The sequence below is a fragment of the Sinohyriopsis cumingii genome, chromosome 9 (assembly GCF_028554795.1).
Source record: "Sinohyriopsis cumingii isolate HCF-2022 chromosome 9, ASM2855479v2, whole genome shotgun sequence".
In the NCBI taxonomy this organism is placed as follows: domain Eukaryota; kingdom Metazoa; phylum Mollusca; class Bivalvia; order Unionida; family Unionidae; genus Sinohyriopsis; species Sinohyriopsis cumingii.
In genome coordinates this window covers 100,315,020-100,334,090 of record NC_142969.1, presented here as the reverse complement: position 1 = coordinate 100,334,090, position 19,071 = coordinate 100,315,020, and the positions used below count along the sequence as shown (strand labels likewise).

The following is a 19,071-nucleotide window of genomic DNA, read 5'->3' as shown; positions in this document are numbered from 1 at the left end:
ATCTATCAGTTGTAAAAATACTGCAGGATAAAGGTCTCCAGTGACCTAAGGAAGGTGGCTATTACTCTGGAAATTGTTTGAAGCAGGAGTGAAAGCAAGACCCTACAGCTGGCCCCTCCCACCACCCACCCACCCTGAAGAATGGGAGAGGGGCTAAAAGACTTCTTCCCATGGCCTTTCTGGTGACCCTGTCAGGCAAATGATGGGTGAAGGGGAGGTTTAAATTGAGGTTGCATATTGGATGGACAGTGCCTGCATCCTTTTATAGGACCCTGCTGATGGTCCTGTGGGAATTCAGGATGAACATGCTTCCTGGACCATTTCTAAATGCAAGAAGCAGACATGACGGACTTCTATTGTTGGTCTCCCAGATGCCACAGAGATAGCGAGACATCCAAAATTGGACCTTAGAAGTGTCCAGAACAACATCCATACAGAGGCAGATATGTACTAAATGCTCTCTGATATTTATAGCTTACATTTTCAAAAGAGTGTCTGGGAAATGGATTAACCGGTAGCTTATAGTGATGTGGTGCAAGCAAATAAAACTAATGAATAAATTCGTTAAAAGACCATCAGAATTTCCTTGTTATATCTGATGTGAGATTGGGTAATCCCAAATGAGGTTACTTCTTCTCTCACATACTCAGTAAACAGACTGGTCTATATATTAGTTAATAGGATTTTCTTTCTTTCATCAATTTTGTTTTAGAATGATCAAACAATAAGGTAGCCTGTGTACAAATGACTCAAGCCTGATTATCCATAGCAAGCACCAACAATGACATTCAGTTTATATGATCTTTTATTTTACAGGTTTTTGAAAAAAATTATAACTGAACCAGTGTTTGCAAAAATTTAAGAAAATAAATGTCTGTTGTTTATTTATAAATTAATATATTATAGTAATATTTTAAACTTCAGTTTGATAAACACCCCTAATCTACATACAAGCTTTTATGTTTAAGTGAAATATTGTTAAAAACTATTGAAAATTAGGTCACAATGATGTAGTTGCTGGTAGAGTTGCAATGTTTACTAAAATGTGTCAATGTGAACATGGTATATAATAACCGAATGTATGCTATTTAATTGAAAGAATTAGACATTCAGCCTTACATGCTTGTTAGGCACACTGTACTGCTGGCATTGCTTTAACTTGTGATTATTTCATTTGCTGTACATCTTATTATTGACAGCATTCACTTTGTAAGACATGTCTTTATTGAATTCGGACCCTTTAGGTCAAATATCATTACAATATTTGTGATATTGTTTCCAACTGATGAAAAAATAAATAATGCAACTGGATGTACTACTCAAACATGCAAAAAGGGTTCTTTTGTAGGATCTACAATATCTAAGAATCTAGCTCACAAACTTGAACTGGTATCATTTTTTAATAAAATATTATTCATCAAATGTTCTCTTAACAAACATGTCTTTGATAGGTAGTACCCAAAAATTTGGGGTTCACAAAACAAATTCAACTGAATATTTAATGAACCAATTCCAATAAACTGTAACTTTTTCCCAGCCATGCCTACTTTTATGTGGAAATCGTATACAACTGAAGAAAATAATATCCAAAACACTTCTGCTGAACAGATCTTAATAAAAGCAGAAATGCTGAAATATATCCTCTAACTGCAATGGTTAGTTCTTGTGTCTTCTGTTGTATGGGTGTGGCACTAACACAGACACACATGATCATAATGTATAGTTTGACAATTCTAGCATGAATTATGCACCAGAAATAAACATAAACACAAAACTGAAGTGAAGCTAAATTCAAAATTTCACAATGAATTTACAACTAATATACATGTACGTACAACGTTAGCCCCCTCCCTAAGGGGTGGGTGTAATGAAACCCATTCTAAACTGTTGCCTAGGAAGAACGAATGATTGAGAAGTAACGAGGCTGTACAAACGTGTGTATGCAGTAGTGTCAATGCCAATACTCTAAATTACATAGTGGTGAGCTGCAACAATTTTAGAGCTATTTCTTTTCATCCAGGTAGTAATCAAAATTCAAATTAACAGCATGAACATGAGAACTAATTACAATTTTTGTTTAAAATGGATCGGTGCTAACTGCCACATTCAATATTAAATCTAAAACCTATTAGCCATGTCTCATTGTAAAGAACCAAGCAATTCCAAAGACCATAAAATACCTACCAGGGTATAACCTTTAGGTGTCCCGTTGAAGTGATGAAGTCTCGCACAGCTGCCCAGCCTGACTCAAGACGTCTCTTTTTCGATCCTGATCCTCCCTGTGTATCTCCACTGCCAGTTTGTGTCACTTCAATCAACTGGGAGGTCTCATTAAACAACTGTACAAAGAAATGCATGAATCATTTGAAGGTAGCCTTTCCCATATTTTATAATTATTCTGACATTTCAAATGCCTACAATGATGAAAATATGCTAATGTCAAGTTTCAAAACCCTGTATGTTACTTATAAAATTCATTTATATTTGTTTTATTAAGCTGCATTCAGACTGGTTATTTTAAAGTGACTTAAATATTTTTAGTTTACGGATATACATAACAACAATCTAACAGAATGTTCCATGTCTTGCCAAAAATAGAAAAGCAAAACACAGTAAACAATTTTTGTGAAAGAATGTTATACTTAGTGCCTTAGGTAAAAGAAATTATTTTAAAGCAGGTAATGTTGTGCTCTTGTCCAAAGGAATGAATCCATCAAAATGCATGACTAAATGCTACAATGTAAGAGAAATGATGTTAAATCCAACAGTTAAAACATAAACACTACAGATATAATAACCTAAAATAACTACATGAGAAGTAAAAAACTACATATATAATAACCCCCTAAATTGTGAAAACATCAGCAGAGTTAGATTTTAAAAAATTGCCTATACTTTGCTGATAATACAAAATGGAAGAATGAAACTTTTACACCTGATTACAATCAACAATGGCTGCATGGCAAAGGACCCTGCTAGCAACAACTAGAGCTATCAGCAATGGCTGCATGGCAAAGGACCCTGCTCGCAACAACTAGAGCTATCAACAATGGCTGTAGGGCAAAGGACCCTGCTTGCAGCAACTAGAGCTATAAACAAATGACTGCATGGCAAAGGCCCCTACTCAATACAGAGAAGCTATCAACAATGGCTGCATGGCAAAGGACCCTGCTCGCAACTAGAGCTATAAACAAATGACTGCATGGCAAAGGCCCCTGCTCACTACAGAGGAGCTAGCAACAATGGCTGTATGGCAAAGGCCCCTGCACGCAACTTCTCAGCAATGACTAATGGCAAAGGCCCCGGCTCACTACAGGAGAGCTATCAACAATGGCTGTAGGGCAAAGGACCCTGCTCGCAACTAGAGCTATCAACAATGGCTGAATGGCAAAGGGCCCTGCTCACTTCAACTATAGCTATCAGCAATGGCTGTATGGCAAAGGACCCTGCTCACTACAGGAGAGTTATCAACAAACGGCTGCATGGCAAAGGGCCGTGCTCACTACAGGAGAGCAATAAACAATGGCTGTATGGCAAAGGACCCTGCTCACTACAGAAGAGCTATCAACAATGGCTGTAGGGCAAAGGATCCTCCTCGCAACTAGAGCTATCAACAATGGCTGAATGGCAAAGGGCCCTGCTCACTTCAACTATAGCTATCAGCAATGGCTGTATGGCAAAGGACCCTGCTCACTTCAACTATAGCTATCAGCATATGGCTGTATGGCAAAGGACCCTGCTCACTACAGGAGTTACCAACAAATGGCTGCATGGCAAAGGGCCGTTCTCACTACAGGAGAGCTATAAACAACAGCTGTATGGCAAAGGACCCTGCTCACAACTAGAGTTATCAACAAATGGCTGCATGGCAAAGGACCCTGCTCACTACAGGAGAGCTATCAACAATGGCTGCATGGCAAAGGACCCTGCTCACTACAGGAGAGCTATCAACAATGGCGGCATGGCAAAGGACCCTGCTCACTACAGGAGAGCTATTAACAATGGCTGCATGGCAAAGGACCCTGCTCACTACAGGAGAGCTATCAACAATGGCTGCATGGCAAAGAGCAGATGCTCCCACCAGCTAGAGCTGTCAACAATGGTTGCATGGCAAAGGACCCAGTATCCCCTACAATTTGCCTGACAATGCTCTAAGGAGAGGAACTCGTGTTGGGAAACCTAAATTCAAGGAATGGGCAATCAATTGACAAAAGTGACAACATGGAATGCAGGAAATTAACTTATTCAAAGTTTCATCAGGGCACATAATAAACTTGACTGATATCTGACATTCCTTTGGAAAGTTATGATTGTGGAAACCAAAGGAGGATGGCTAATCAGAGGCCACGATTCATCTTAATGACAATTGGAAATGCTGAAATAAAATTAATTCAAGGTTGAATCAGTGAAAACCTGCATGCCAAATTTGGCTACATGCAACAATTCCTAGTGAAGTAATTCTGCATAAACCAAAATAGGAAAATGGCGTTATCTGAGGACATAACTTCTGTACATTGAGTTGATGCAATTATGTAAATTAAACTCGTACACTGTACCATGAAAATGAAGCCCCATACCAAATTTGAAAGAAAAGTCCAAATACCTCGATAAAGACAGTGGAACCGAATTATGGAAAACAGGCAATCAGGGTGTATATCTCCTGTAAATGATGTCATGGACAATTTGAAATCAGATTCATTCAAGATGAAAAATGTGCATAAAAATGGATGAATTGATTAGAAAATTAGTTCCATTATCAGCTAATCTATACATGAATACAAATATGCTTATCAAACCTACTTCTTATGGGATTTTTTGCTTAATCTTGCAAACAAGGCTAAAAAAAACAAAACACTAGGTAATGAGATAGGTAAATAAGGTATTAATAAAAACTGACATTATTAAATTACCAGAAAATCAACTCTCATCTAAATATAAATGCAAATATATGCCTCCTAAGGCAAACAAAAGTTAAAAAATTCCTAAAATGACCTGAAAATCTAAATAGGTGATCCACAGATAAATAAAAGTATGCCTTAATTTTTTTTTTCCTCCTATTTGTGCTGACAAAGTCATTGTCCAAAAAAGTCTCAAGTCCAATAGTATGGGGGCCCAATGTGGTCATTAGGATCTTACTTTTACCAATCACTGACTCCTTACCTCTCTCTGCAAAGATCTGAGTCTCAGCTCAGCCATTGTGGGTATGTGAGAAAGCTTGATACTAACTTCCTATAAATTGGTGGCTCCTTCCAGGTTTATCCTCCACCAAATCTACTAGTTGCCATGTATGGCCCAACTTGTGTTGAAAAAAGGGCATTTAACATAAAAACCTCAAACCAAAAGTTTGAAAACAATAATCGAGAAAGGGACTGATGCATTTGTGGGCATTTTCAAGATAGCCACAATGGTGGCTATGTTGAGGGTTAGTCATTTTATTTAGGACAAACTAAACAACATAAGAACTCTTCTAATGAATGCTATGTCAAAATGACTTTCTATATACAAGGACCAGCAAAAACAAGATTTTTAAGATGGACACATCAGATCAGCATGATGTAGTAGTTATGATAACAAGATTTTCAAGATGGCTGCTATGGTGGCCAAATTGGGCATCAGATTTGCACCATTTTCAATCAGTACCAACTAGACATCATCAGAAGTCTTTTAGCAAAACCCCATGCTGATGTGACCATGCATTCAAGATTAGTTATAGCCAGATTGAAAAAATGGCTGCCATGGCAGCCATATTGGAATTCAGATCTACACCATTCTCATTTAGGCCCAAACTAGATTTATTAAGACTTGCTGAAAACCCCATGTTGATACGACATTCCATTTAGTAGGAATAACGATAACATGGTTTTCAAGATGCTATGGTGGTGGCTATATTGGATATCTGAGCTGTACCATTTTAAATATGGACCAGGAAGATCATGAAATTTATGTGTGTGTACAGTTTCATGTAATTCACGCAGAACAGCAATAACAAAGATGGATGGACTACAGGTAACAGACAAACAATGGATGGAAGACCATCTCATAAGCTCTTCAGGCTTATGACCAGTCGAGTTTTAAATTGCTGTGATATTTTAATCATGTTATATATTTACTTGTGATGAAAATATGAATTTCATGGCACAAAGTATACTAGTTTGGATGCCATCACAATAAAATTGTTACAGAGTGGACAACTGCAAAATGCTCTCCTCTTCCATCACATAATTAAAACAAATGTTACAAGAGGTTTTGGTATATTCTGCATGTAGAAAATCCTTTTTTTTCAATAAGCAAAGCATTCTTACCTGATGGCAAACATCCACTGCTAAACTGATGAAGTCTGGTTTTAGAACTGCTTCTTTTGTCCTATATAAAAATATATAAAAATGTAGTTGTAACTTTAATGATGTAATATCCATCTATATTGCATCACTTAATGTTCTGACCATTCTGGGATGGATATACATGATAATTACATCCTCCAATTAAACTGAACATTTTCTAAGTCAGCAATAGAAAAAAAAACACATGTGCAGTAGTCATTTCTGTTAGGGACCTACGCTGCTTGTGGGACATCAGAGCAGTGTGGCAGGAGGGAATCTGGCAATAGCATGAAGTAGGTACTACATCATTAAAACTAGTTCCACCCCCTCCACCCAAAAACTGTTTTAATACCTGCTGCTGTTGTCTTGCTGAATTGTCCTGTGAAGGGAGGGTGATGATCTCAAAACTGGTATATGAATACAATATTCTCTCTTATCATGGGACTTCCACTACTGTAAGTTAGCATCAGCTTTGGCCACTTTTTCTAACACAACCTTTGACACCTAAACAAATTTGCCCTTGATCTGGTGCACCAAGATCGAGGGCAGAAAGAAGCAGTCTGTTGGATATGAATGTAAGGTAGCAAAAGCTCGATCTTCATATTCTTCAAACTATACAAATGAATGTGCCTCTCAGTAAGGGACTGACAAGTTCATGACTGAGAGGACAATCCACCAGGAAATGGTCCATGTTGAATATAAGCAAAGCCCTTATGAGAAAGAAGAAGACACTTCTTTTCTCCAATTAGAAGCAGCCAAACGGAATCATAAAGCCCTAACTGGGCAAAAGAGTCGTTCTTGATCATCGCCAGATCAGATACGACTGAGACAGGAAGCCTGTAGGGAGTGGAGCTCCTGAAGATAGCCATAAGCAACTTTCTGTAATGACAAATCATGAATCTTGCTTATTTATCTCACACATATTAAAGACAGAAGAAAAACAGTTTGAAGGGTAAAGTTCAAAAGAAGCCCCACCCAATGCTTAATCGAGCAGTTCTGACAAAAAACACAACATGCATGAGTGATTCCACCTGCAGCTCAAAATACCGGAAAAAATTAAAAAAAATATGAAGGTCTGCACCAATGCCTAGGCCTTGTGAACTGTAGCATGTTGGGTCCTGACTTTCTGGAGCACTTGAGGAATAATTCTAAATGATGGAAATGCAAAAGTAAACACACTATACAACTTCACATTGAGGATATTCACTGGCCAAGCCTGCTGGTCTGGGACTGGAGAAATGTATAAGTGGAGTCTGTATTTCAGCATAATCACAAACATATTTACCAAGGGTCTTCAATACACTCTGAACAAGGACACTGCTATGGACTGATGTAGCCACCATTCAGTGAGGACTACTTTACCCTCTCCTGGACAGACTATTAACTAGAATATTCTTCTAGCCAAGGATATAAAAAACTCGGAGAGTAATCCCTTATGATGGTGCTCAGTGAAGGAGGTTCAAAATATCCCCATACAGAGAAGGTGTATGTTTGCCTTGTTAGTGTCTGAGTTATGCAAGCAGCAAAGTGTTGTCAGAGAAGACCATCACACAACAACTCTATTATTTCAATGAACCCTGAAGAAATGGTAGGAATGGGGTTCAGGAGCCTGCATGGGGACTCCAATCAGAAACCAAGCCTTTAAACTCAAATGGTGGTTAATTTCTGATTCTATAGAAATCCTGGCTGTCAGGATGTTTCCTGTGTGGTTTAAAAATTCACCAAAGGAAAACTGCTGCAGAGTTCAAGGTGCACGGTAGTAAGATATCAAGTGAGCCAACAATGAGGTATTGGCTTACAGTACCTGGACTGTCTATTCTGTCCAGAGGAACAAGTACTAATTCCCTGTTGGTGAGGAAATTCATCCCCATGTATACAAGATCATACAAAATCCCTGAGATGCAACTAACTTCAATTTTCTACATTTTGGATTTAATCCCAGCCAGGACACTATGGACCAGCAGCAGAACATATCCTGTATAAGAAACTCCATATGGCCATAGAATCTACCAGTCATAAAAAATACAGGCAGATGCTGTTGTCTCCATCTTGAATGGTTCCTCCTAAAGAAATTTCTTTAATGTGGAATGATCGATATCACCTGAAATCTTCTGTATTTTGGATACAAGGAAATCCAGGAGGAGGTTGGACTGGTCATTTCTAAAGAAGGGTGTGACCTCTTCCCTTAACCACAGCACATTTGATTGATGGAACAACACAGAGGTTATATATGAACCTGTGGCTGGAAAGACATAAGCACAGATGCCAATGTAATACTATGCTGACCTTCTGCCAAGGTAGATTTTATATTCACTGTCCCTTACTTTCTCTGCTTTGTTTCACTTAAATCTTTTGTCAAAAATACTTCCCTAACCTAATTGCAATCACTAATTAAATCAGACATTTTAGCAGTCTTTAAGCAGCAGCAATAATGATAATAATAATAATAATAACAATGCTTTATTTATAGAGGGTGACTCATTAGTCAAGGACTATTCTCCCTTGAGGCCCTCTTAAGGAGAGTACAACAATGCACATTATATAAAGATAGTAATAATTACTGTTTATTTTAACATGTTTAGTATTAAAATACTAAATTCCATTATATATTAGAAATACATACATGATCATTATATCTCTTCTTAAATACTATAATATGTTCAGCAGATTTTACATGTAGTGGAAGCTTGTTCCACAGAACTGTACCAGAGTATTGGAAACTCTTTTTAATTTGCTGTTCTTGGTTTTGGTGCTAGAAGGTTTCCATGTGATATTTATCTCAACTGGTATTGTGTTGAAAAAGGCCCGAATATACTCTGGTGCAGCTCCGTGTAGACATTTATATAAAAGAACTGCCTTTTGAAAATCTATCCTGCCATATATTGTGAACCATTTGAGTTCTGTAAATAATGCTTTTGAGGGATGATCAATAGATGCATCTAGAATTATGTGTGCTGCTCATTTCTGACGTTTATAAATCCTATCAAGCTCAGATTTAGCACAGTTTCCCCATACATATGAACAATAATCCATTGCTGGAAGAATGTATGACTTATAGTATAGAATGCGAGTTTCCAATGGTAAATATTTATTGATTCTGCTGAGTAGGACTACTCTGAATGACAGTGTTTTACAAAGCTTATCAATATGGTCATTCCATAATAAATTATTATCTATGGACACACCTAAATGCTTTTCATGTTTGATATTTTCTAATGGATTATTATTTATTGCAAGAGATAGTTCTGGGTTCCCTGATTTGTGTAGCTTTTGTGATGTCCCAAAAATCATACATTTTGTTTTATCTTCATTAATTACCATCCTATTATCAAAATTAGTTATCAAGTACTAAATGAATTAACCAACTTGGACTATTATTACCTTTAAATAAAAGTTACCTGTGTAAAAGTAAACCTGCGAACTTTCATGCTGGAATATAGTATAGCAGTCCCCCTACTGCTTTATAACAGTAAGTATGAATGAACAATGCTATTAAACAAGCCAAGGGTTTGCATGTTGAGCCTATACTCAAAGCAAAATGTGATATCAAAGTCAAGAGGAAAGCGGCAGCATGTCATAGAAAGTATTGTATTACCACATAATGATTTATTCAATGTGGGAAGAAAATCCAATAAAGGGGAATTAGGAAACAAGAAAATCCAATAAAGGGGAATTAGGAAACATAAGGAAATCCAATAAAGGGGAATTAGGAAACATAAAGAAATCCAAAAAAGGGGAATTAGGAAACATAAGGAAATCCAATAAAGGGGAATTAGGAAACATAAGGAAATCAAATAAAGGGGAATTAGGAAACATAAGGAAATCCAATAAAGGGGAATAGGAAACATAAGGAAATCCAATAAAAGGGAATTACTAAACATAAGGAAATGTAACCAAGACTTTAATACAAATATTTTAAGTAATGACCTTGACCTCAAACATTAAAAGGGCAAGAGTGCATACCACAGAATAAATTGTGTTAGTTTATTAATGATTCATCCAAAGTATTTTTTAAATCCATCGTGGGGTTTAGGAAATATAAGCAACTTGATATTAAAAACTTTAACTCAAACTTTCTCTAACTGTAAACTTGACACTAAAGTAATAGTGGACAAAAGTGCATATCACAAAATGCATGGCCTTATCTTCGTAATGATTTATCACTAAGATGAAGATAATGCATCAAGGAGTTTAGGAAATACACATTTTAAACAAAACCTAAATGCATATCTTCTATGACTTACTCTGACCCAAAAGGTCATAAAGGTGAGAAAGCATTTTCTAGAATGAATTAATCATAACAATTATTACTAAGTATGATGAGAATCCTTCAAGGGGTTTAGGTAATTTTAACAAATAAGAAAACTTTCACCAAAACTATAACACAAATTTTCCATGACTGGTATCTTGATGCCAAAGTAAAATGGCCAAGCAAGCAGGTTATGTCTTAGCGTCATCATAACTTAAGCCAACTATGATTAGAATCTATCAGTGAGTTTTGGAAGGATATGCAAATGAAAAGCTGTAACCAAAATATTAACTGCGGATACCACTGTTGTTACTGCCATGAAAAAAGTAACTGACATACACCACTCCCTTGATAACTTGCACCCTGATAACTCACAAATCTGCTTATAATGCAGGGTCGGGTGTGGATCCCAATTTTTAAACCAGAAAATACCCCCAAAAATTGATCTCTATTTGTTGAACTTGAAGAAAATCGTGATCAAAATTGATAACGGAAACTTTGATGTACTGCTCGTTTTATCGTCAAAAACAGTAGATAAGACCTGGAAATTTTAATTAACACTACGAATTATCAAATTTCAAAATAGGTCATACAATTTTTTACATTTTCTTTCCAAACGACATTCCTAGTACACTGCAATTAACAATATGTAAGGAAATTTTGATCAATGAAAATATCACTCACCCCGAGTGGAGGCAGTACTTTAATAAATAAATACAAACTAAATTTAAAAAATTTATCAATTAAAATTTGAGTTTGAGTCTATCATTTAGTTCCTTTTAAGTGTAATCATCATAAATGCAATGTGTCTTCTTGTAATTAAACATAAAACGTGTCAATCTACCGTAACAGCTATGTCCGCAAGCGTTTCTCTGAGAACTTAATTAAGTACCAAACGTGTTTTGATAACTGACTTCCTGATGTATTTGTTGTATTATTGCGCTTCATTAAAAGCTGGCCTCCTTTGTATTATCATGTTAATTATGTCTTTTAAATCAAAGGAGGTGGAATAAAAGAAAAGTTAAAAGGCACGAAAATCCGTCAAACTTAAAATCTAGCAGCCCTGGTCGTATGTCGGGTGAACTTACTTCATTTGATCAATCAAACACTTATAAATGTTACTGTGTATGTAACATAAACTACCTTAAATTAACCAACTCTTTCGTAACTGTGATCAAAGATAACAAGGCACCCAAGCGAAACGAATACTTTGTAAAATAAAGAGCTTGATTTCACAGATACAGACCATTGTGGGCAAGAGAGCTTCAGAGAATTCTTGAACTGGCATTTAGAGATATCCTCAAGGATGATAAAAAGTTTCATTATTAATTCCAATTAATTAATTCATGACATCAATATTGTACTAACTGAGCAATACAAAAATTGTTTCAACGTAGACAACTGTCTCACAAAATAAATGTCGCGTGTTTTTGAAAAAAAGGAATCTTCTTTGGTGGTGTATCAATAGTTAGTCTAGTTCCCAGCCCAGTGGACTCCCGATTGGCAGGATAATATTAAACACCAGTATGGGAACCAGACTTATCAAGAAAACAAAAAGCGGTAACGTAATACACAGATTTTTTTGCATTTATGTAATGGTTGTTGAAACCAGTCGAAACTATCTTTCATATGTTGGACATTTTGAAAATAAATGTTACTGAAACAGAATAACAAACAACTTCATTAGAAAAAGCGCGTTATTAAATATTATTATCGACATGATTGTAAAATGAGAATTCAGTCAATAAACAGCTCAGTTCCCTAACGCCACCCACCCCCAGGTTTTCTCAATGTCAAAGTGATTTTTTCCAATTTTTAGAGATACCTCGGTAACTCGCGCCTGCTTATAGTGTGGTCTATGTTTATGGACCCAATTGTGCGCAAGCAAGTTATCGAGGAAGAGTTGTATCTCATTAATGTGGGCATGAGAATGAAAGTTTGAATTGAAGAACCCAGACCGTATAAAGGTAGACATACATGCCAGACAGTCTACTTCTGGTTCCTATCTGCTGGAATTCAAGATACAGAACTTCATAAAGCTTCCTCATGTGGCTCTGAAAATTACAAATAAATATTAGTAAAACTTTTCTCTTTTCTATTTTGTTTTAAGAAAACACTTTTATGATTTATATATTTTTTAGTGTTGGATGTTTACATGTATCTGGGGAGTTTATATTCCTAAAGTTTTTGCATTTCATTTTTATAAAATACATTTGTCAAACTTCATCTTTAGATGGAATCAAATAACTACAATGGTGCTGAGGTTCTATAAAACACTACATACATACAAACACATACATACATACACACACATACATACAAACACATACATATACACACACATACATACATGCATACATACACACACATACATATAGGATTTGTTGAAATATATTATATGAAAAAAAAGAAAACTGGATATTTATTTATCATAGAAAACAACACTGAGTAGAAATTTGGAATCTTCATCCTGAAATTCACTAATTTGATAAGAAATCATTTTGTATACAATATCAACAAAAATGTTTTCTTAATAACAAAAGACAATTATATACAATGGAATATCAACAAACAAAAGACAATTATATACAACAAAATATCAAAAAATGAAAATGCTGGCAAATATCTACAAGTAGCAATTCAACAAAACATAAAAATAATTAAAGAAAACTTGTCAAGTGAAATTCAAGGGTTAATTTGAATTTTTTTCACAAATTTGGTTTGCATTTAATTACGATAAATTTAATATGCCTTTTTCTATTCAAAACTAACAAGAGTCACTTGACTGTCATGATGATGTCCATGGTTACTTCTGTGAGAACATGAAGTGCTTACACTGCAGTTCAACTGTCTATTTTGATAGCTGTTGAGAACTGAATGATAACGTGATAAAAGACACAAATCAACTGCCTTCATCTGACAACAATATATGAAGCATTTTAACATCAAAGTAACATTTGTGCATGGGTTAAATTTCTTATTACAACTAAATGATGTAGACATCAGAAGTTTTCTGCTCAATTTCTGGATTGTTCTTTACAATTTGTAGTGATATATTTGAAAAAACTTGTAAATTCTAGTAAACCTATATAGTTTTGTCTTTTTTCATCTCTGTAATGGGAGCGGGTGTCATCCAAAATGTAGTGTTCTTGGATACAGCAAAGTAATTATTTGTATAAATATAAAAGCTCTTACTACCAGAAAACTTTCTCTGAGTTCTGGTCAAGCAGTTTTAAAAAAACTTGATCAAATTCTGTACAGTGATTTTTTATAAGTCTTAAAGTACTTTACTATTCTTGATAATGACTGCAATAACTGATGGCAGATTGCCATCATCTGCATTCAAGTGTGAAAGATTTTAATGCCAGAATGGCTTTTGTCAATTTTGGTCAAATTATGTTTAGTGGTTTCAGAAAAAAATTAGCTTAAAGGTTTTTTTCTTTCTATTATTAGTAATGGTGGCCATATTTAATTGTGGATCACAATCATTTGCCCAAACTCTGGTCTGATTCTATTCAGCTGATCTGAAGTTGACAAAAGGCTTTTCTTTTATTAATTACTTTGGCCCTATCTGATTGCAGATAAGAACTGTATGTACAAACTACAAAGATCTTCATGCCATTTTAGCAGTTTGGGAGAAATTATACACCACTCAATTGATAACTTGTGCCCTGACAACTCGCAAACCCACTTATAACAAGGGGTCAGGCATGGCTCCCATTTTTTAAACCAGAAAATACCCTAAAAATTGATCCCTATTTGTTGAACTTGAAGAAAATTGCAATCACAATTGGTAAAGGAAACTCTGATGTATCGCTCATTTTATCGTCGAAAATGGTAGATAGGACCTGGAAATATTAATCAACACTTTGAAATATCAAATTTAAAAATAGGTCATACAATTTTTTACATTTTCCTTCCAAATGACATTCCTATTACACTGTAATTAACGATATGTAAGGAAATTCTGATCAATGAAAATGTCACTTACACCGAGAGGAGGCAGCACTTTAATAAATACATACAAAATAAATAATAAAAAATTATCAATTGAAATTTGTGTTCTAGTTCTATCTTTTAGTTCCTTTTAAGTGTAATCTTCATAAATGCAATGTGTCCTCTTGTAATTAAATGTAAAATGTGTTAATCTACTGTAACAGCTATGTCCACGAGCATTTCTCTGAGAACCTAATTAAGTGCCAACCATGTTTTGATAACTGACTTCTGGAAGTATTTGTTGTATTGCTGCACTGAATTAAAAGCTGGCCTCCTCTGCATTATCACGTTAATTATGTCTTTTGAATCAAATAAAGGAGGTGGAATAAAAGAAAAGTCAAAAGGCACGAAAATCCATCAAACTTAAAATCTAGTGGCCCCAGTAGTATGTTGGGTGAAATCACTTCATTTGATCAATCAAACACTTATAAATGTTGTTGTGTATGTAATATAAACTACCTTAAATTAACCGACTCTTTCATAACTGTAATCAAAGATAACAAGGCAGCCAAGCGAAATGAATACTTCAAAAAATAAAGAGCTTGATTTCACAGATACGGACCATTGTGGGCAAGCAAGTTTCAGAGAATTCTTGAACTGGCACCTAGAGATATCCTCAAGGATGATAAGAAGTTTCATTATTACTTCCAATAAAATCATGACATCAATATTGTACTAATTGAAAAATACAAAAATTGAGTTTCGATGTAGATGATTGTCTCACAAAATAAATGTCACGTTTTTCTGAAAAAAGGAATCTTGTTTATAAGTGTATCAACAGTTAGTCTAGTTCCCTGCTCTGTGGACTCCCGATTTGGCAGAATAACATTAAACACCACTATGGGAACCAGACTCATCAAGAAAACAAAAAGCAGTGATGTAATACACAGATTTTTTCGCAAACGCATGACGGTTATTGAAACCAGTTTGAACGATCTTTCATATGTTGGACATTTTGAAAATAAATTATTTAGACAGAATAACAAACAACTTTATTAGAAAAAGCACGTTATTACAAATTATTATCGACGTGATTGTAAAATGAGGATTCATTCAATAAACAGCCCAGTTCCTAACTCTTCCCCCCACCACGGTTTTCTCGATGTCAAAGCGATTTTGTTCAATTTTTTTAGGTCCTGCGGTAACTCACATCTCGCTTATAGTGCAGTCTATGTTTGTGGACCCCGTAGTGCACGAGTTATCGAGGGAGAGGTGTATAAAGGTTTGTTTCTATATATTGTAATAATGGTGGCCATATTTGATGGCAGATCAGCATTAATGAACCGATTTCAAAGGTCTTCATTCCAGAATGTTTATGTCAAGTTTGGTCAAATTTTATTCAGTAATTCTGAGAAGTCATTAAAATGTTTTACATTTTAAGTAATATGATTGTATCTGATGCAAGATTGTTATTATTTGTAAAAATACAAATAGCCTTCATATAAACACACTCTCTGAAAAATGTCATCTGTGTTTTTGAAGAAGTCACTATAACATTTTAAGTTGTATTTTTATCAGCATCGGTCATATCTGAAGGTAGATTATCATTAATATAAATTTTGGAGGCCTACATGCCAAGTTGTTCTGTGCCAAGTTTGGTGGAAGCTGGTCTGGTGGTTTGAGAAGCTGTTAAAGAATTCTAAAGGGTGATAGGCAAGTTTTTCTGCTTTTGATAAAGGCAGTCAAATGTCATGACAATTTGAAAGGTCTTCATGCCAGGATGATTTCTATCAACTGTGAATAAATTCTACTTACTATTTTGGAGAAGCCCTTTAAAGGTTTTGTCTGTGTTTAGTAGTGGTGGCCATATCTGATTGTAGAGCAGCATCGTTTGTAAAAATTTCAAATGCCTTTATGCTCTGTGACAAGTATCATTGAAAATGGTCTGTCATTTTTTTTACAACAAATTGAAAACAATAATTATTACTGGATGCCAGACACAATACACCATATGACAGACAAAGAACAATAAGTTCCTTTGACCTTCTGGCCAGGTGAGATTGCAAGCACTACAAGAAATTATACAACTAACCAGCTGTTAATGTATTTGTAACCAGGATTGAGTTTCACTATCACAATACTGTTCCTACAAAATCCCCATGAGTTAGTAACTGTATTATTTAACAGCATGTCGGCACACTACTTGTTTCATATTGCTAATTAAAAGTAAACCCCTCCCCTCCCCAAAGGAAAGCACTAAACAATAAAAGGAAAAATGCAAAGATGTTAAAATTCTGTAAAAGGTATATAAACCAAAGTATAAAAGTAAAGCATGTAAAATTCATTAAAAGATAATTGTACAAAGTCATAATTACATACCAGTCTTGTACAAGAGTCCCTCAAAGATACAAAATTGCTCTACTGGCAATAAATAATTTTCAAGAATTCACTGTGTCAACTTTCTTACTTTCGATATTCTTCATTAATGACAAAAGTTTCAAATTAGCTGCTGTGATGGACATATTGGATGTCAGATTGGCACCAAAGCATTTCACAAAGTTAAGTTTAGGTCTGTTAGGTAGAACTAAAGCTATTGTTTCAGGCACTATTTTTCATTTTCGATCACACTGGCCTTGATCTTTGACCTTTTGATACCAAAATCAAAAGGGTCCATCCTTATCCAAAGTGCAAGCCATCTGCATAGTTTGGTAACTGTGGAGAACAAAAGTAAATGCATTGAAACCTTCTTACCCTGACCTCCAAATTATATTATCTCAAAATCAGTAGGGATCTTCCTTGTCTCTAATGCTAACCATCTGTAATGTTTGGCAGCTGTGAATCATGGAAAAGTCAAGTAACTGTGCATAAACCATTTTTCTTCTTACAGTCATGATGACCTTGACCCCCCCCCCATCTAAACTCAATAGGCTTCTCCTTACCCCAAGTGCAAGCCATCCACAACTTTTGGTAACTGACAATGGTGGAAAACTAGAGTTATTGTGCAGAAACTTATTTTTCTGCTCTTCAGTACCCTTGACCTTTGATATGTTGACCTCTCAATAGGATTCCTCCTCAACCAAAGTGCATGCTATCCACAAAGTTTTTTAGATTTACATGCTGTACAACTAATGTTACCATGCAGAAAAGTTAACGGATAAACAAACTTGGTCATAGCATAATATATTCCATCAAAATAGCAGACATATAAAAAAAACCACATGTATGGGACTGATATAATGTCGACAGTACAGCCTTTGTGGTAGTCATTAAATTACACACACACACACACACACATACACACACGTCATGCTATATGATAATTATCAGAAAATACTTGTAAGAAAGGAGAGTGGAAGATGTGATAAGACAAAGAGCACAGAAATACCAACCATCCATTTTTCCCAGTCTACTGCATATGCTCCAACCATGTTCTGCTTTACCCCACCTGGATGATGGGAATATATCTGACCTTGAAAAAACTCAACCAGACCATCCTGGATAAAGAATACAAACGGTAAATAGGTCCATAAAAACAAATTCCCCATCCCCCCTCTTCTTAGCAATACAAGTCATACACAGTATATAAATGTTTACACCAGATAGGGACAAAACTCTGACAAAGGCATTATAATATCATGGCAGATTACACAAATGTTGAGTTTTAGGGCCATTCAGCAAAAGTTGTGAAGCTAGTTGCACATACAAGAATTTTCATATAAAGAATAAAGAATAGTCATTAAAGAATAATGACAAAGTTATTGAAGTGTAGATGGTAGAGAACTAAATGACTGATAAGAGTCGGATTTATGGACAACTTTATAATACATGTTCCACCTTATAGCGGACAAATAAAATGGGATATATAAAAATTTCATTAGAACATAAAAACAGAATGATGTGCATATGTTGTCCTTGTCTCAATAATGTCAGCCACGTTTGAGGACAATTGAATCAAAAGCTGTGAGGTTGCTGAAGGGGAGTACTAAGACAATATTTTTATATACCATTCTTAAGTGAAGAATGTCCCAATGACTGCATATACTTTATGATTTAACAAAATACAAAACAAGTTTTATTACAGTAGAATTCAGAATCCAACAGCCCAAAGGACTGAAGCATTTTTGAAATCATTTTATTGGCCTCAAACTTAAATTTGACACTCCACACCATCTTGGTCACACTAACCTACCTTCAACATTTCTGACGGCCTATTGTCCCATAGATACAGCATGTTCAGGAATATTTCCTCTCCCAGGCTGCACACCTGAACACGAGAGTTGGGTCCAACTGCATGAACGAAAGTGTTCATTGCATAAACCAAATGTTCCAACACTGCTGTTATCTTCTCTTGCCTGACATGTAAAAGTAGAAAGGTATTAATTTGGTGCTAAACATCAATGTCATGTTCATATCTTAAGCTATTATATAGTTAAGGAATTTTAAGATATTTTAAAAGATATAATTGAGTTCATACTTTGGGAATGTCAAGATATAATGAGCTTATAGTTAAGGAATTTTAAGATATTTTAAAGATATAATTGAGCTTATACTCTGGGAATTTTAAGA

General features: G+C 35.3%; 1 protein-coding gene across 1 annotated transcript in view; it reads right to left on the bottom strand.

The window, feature by feature from the left end:
- The window catches only part of LOC149792343 (serine-protein kinase ATM-like), a 360,810-nt gene that overhangs the window by 246,592 nt on the left and 95,147 nt on the right, over positions 1-19,071 (bottom strand). Inside the window, exons 7-11 of the mRNA XM_089970917.1 lie at positions 18,695-18,857; positions 17,895-17,999; positions 12,547-12,623; positions 6,303-6,363; positions 2,185-2,339 (exon numbers count right to left, since the gene is read on the bottom strand). Coding sequence (XP_089827043.1) covers positions 2,185-2,339; positions 6,303-6,363; positions 12,547-12,623; positions 17,895-17,999; positions 18,695-18,857 — 561 coding nt within the window. The remainder of the gene's footprint in view (positions 1-2,184; positions 2,340-6,302; positions 6,364-12,546; positions 12,624-17,894; positions 18,000-18,694; positions 18,858-19,071) is intronic.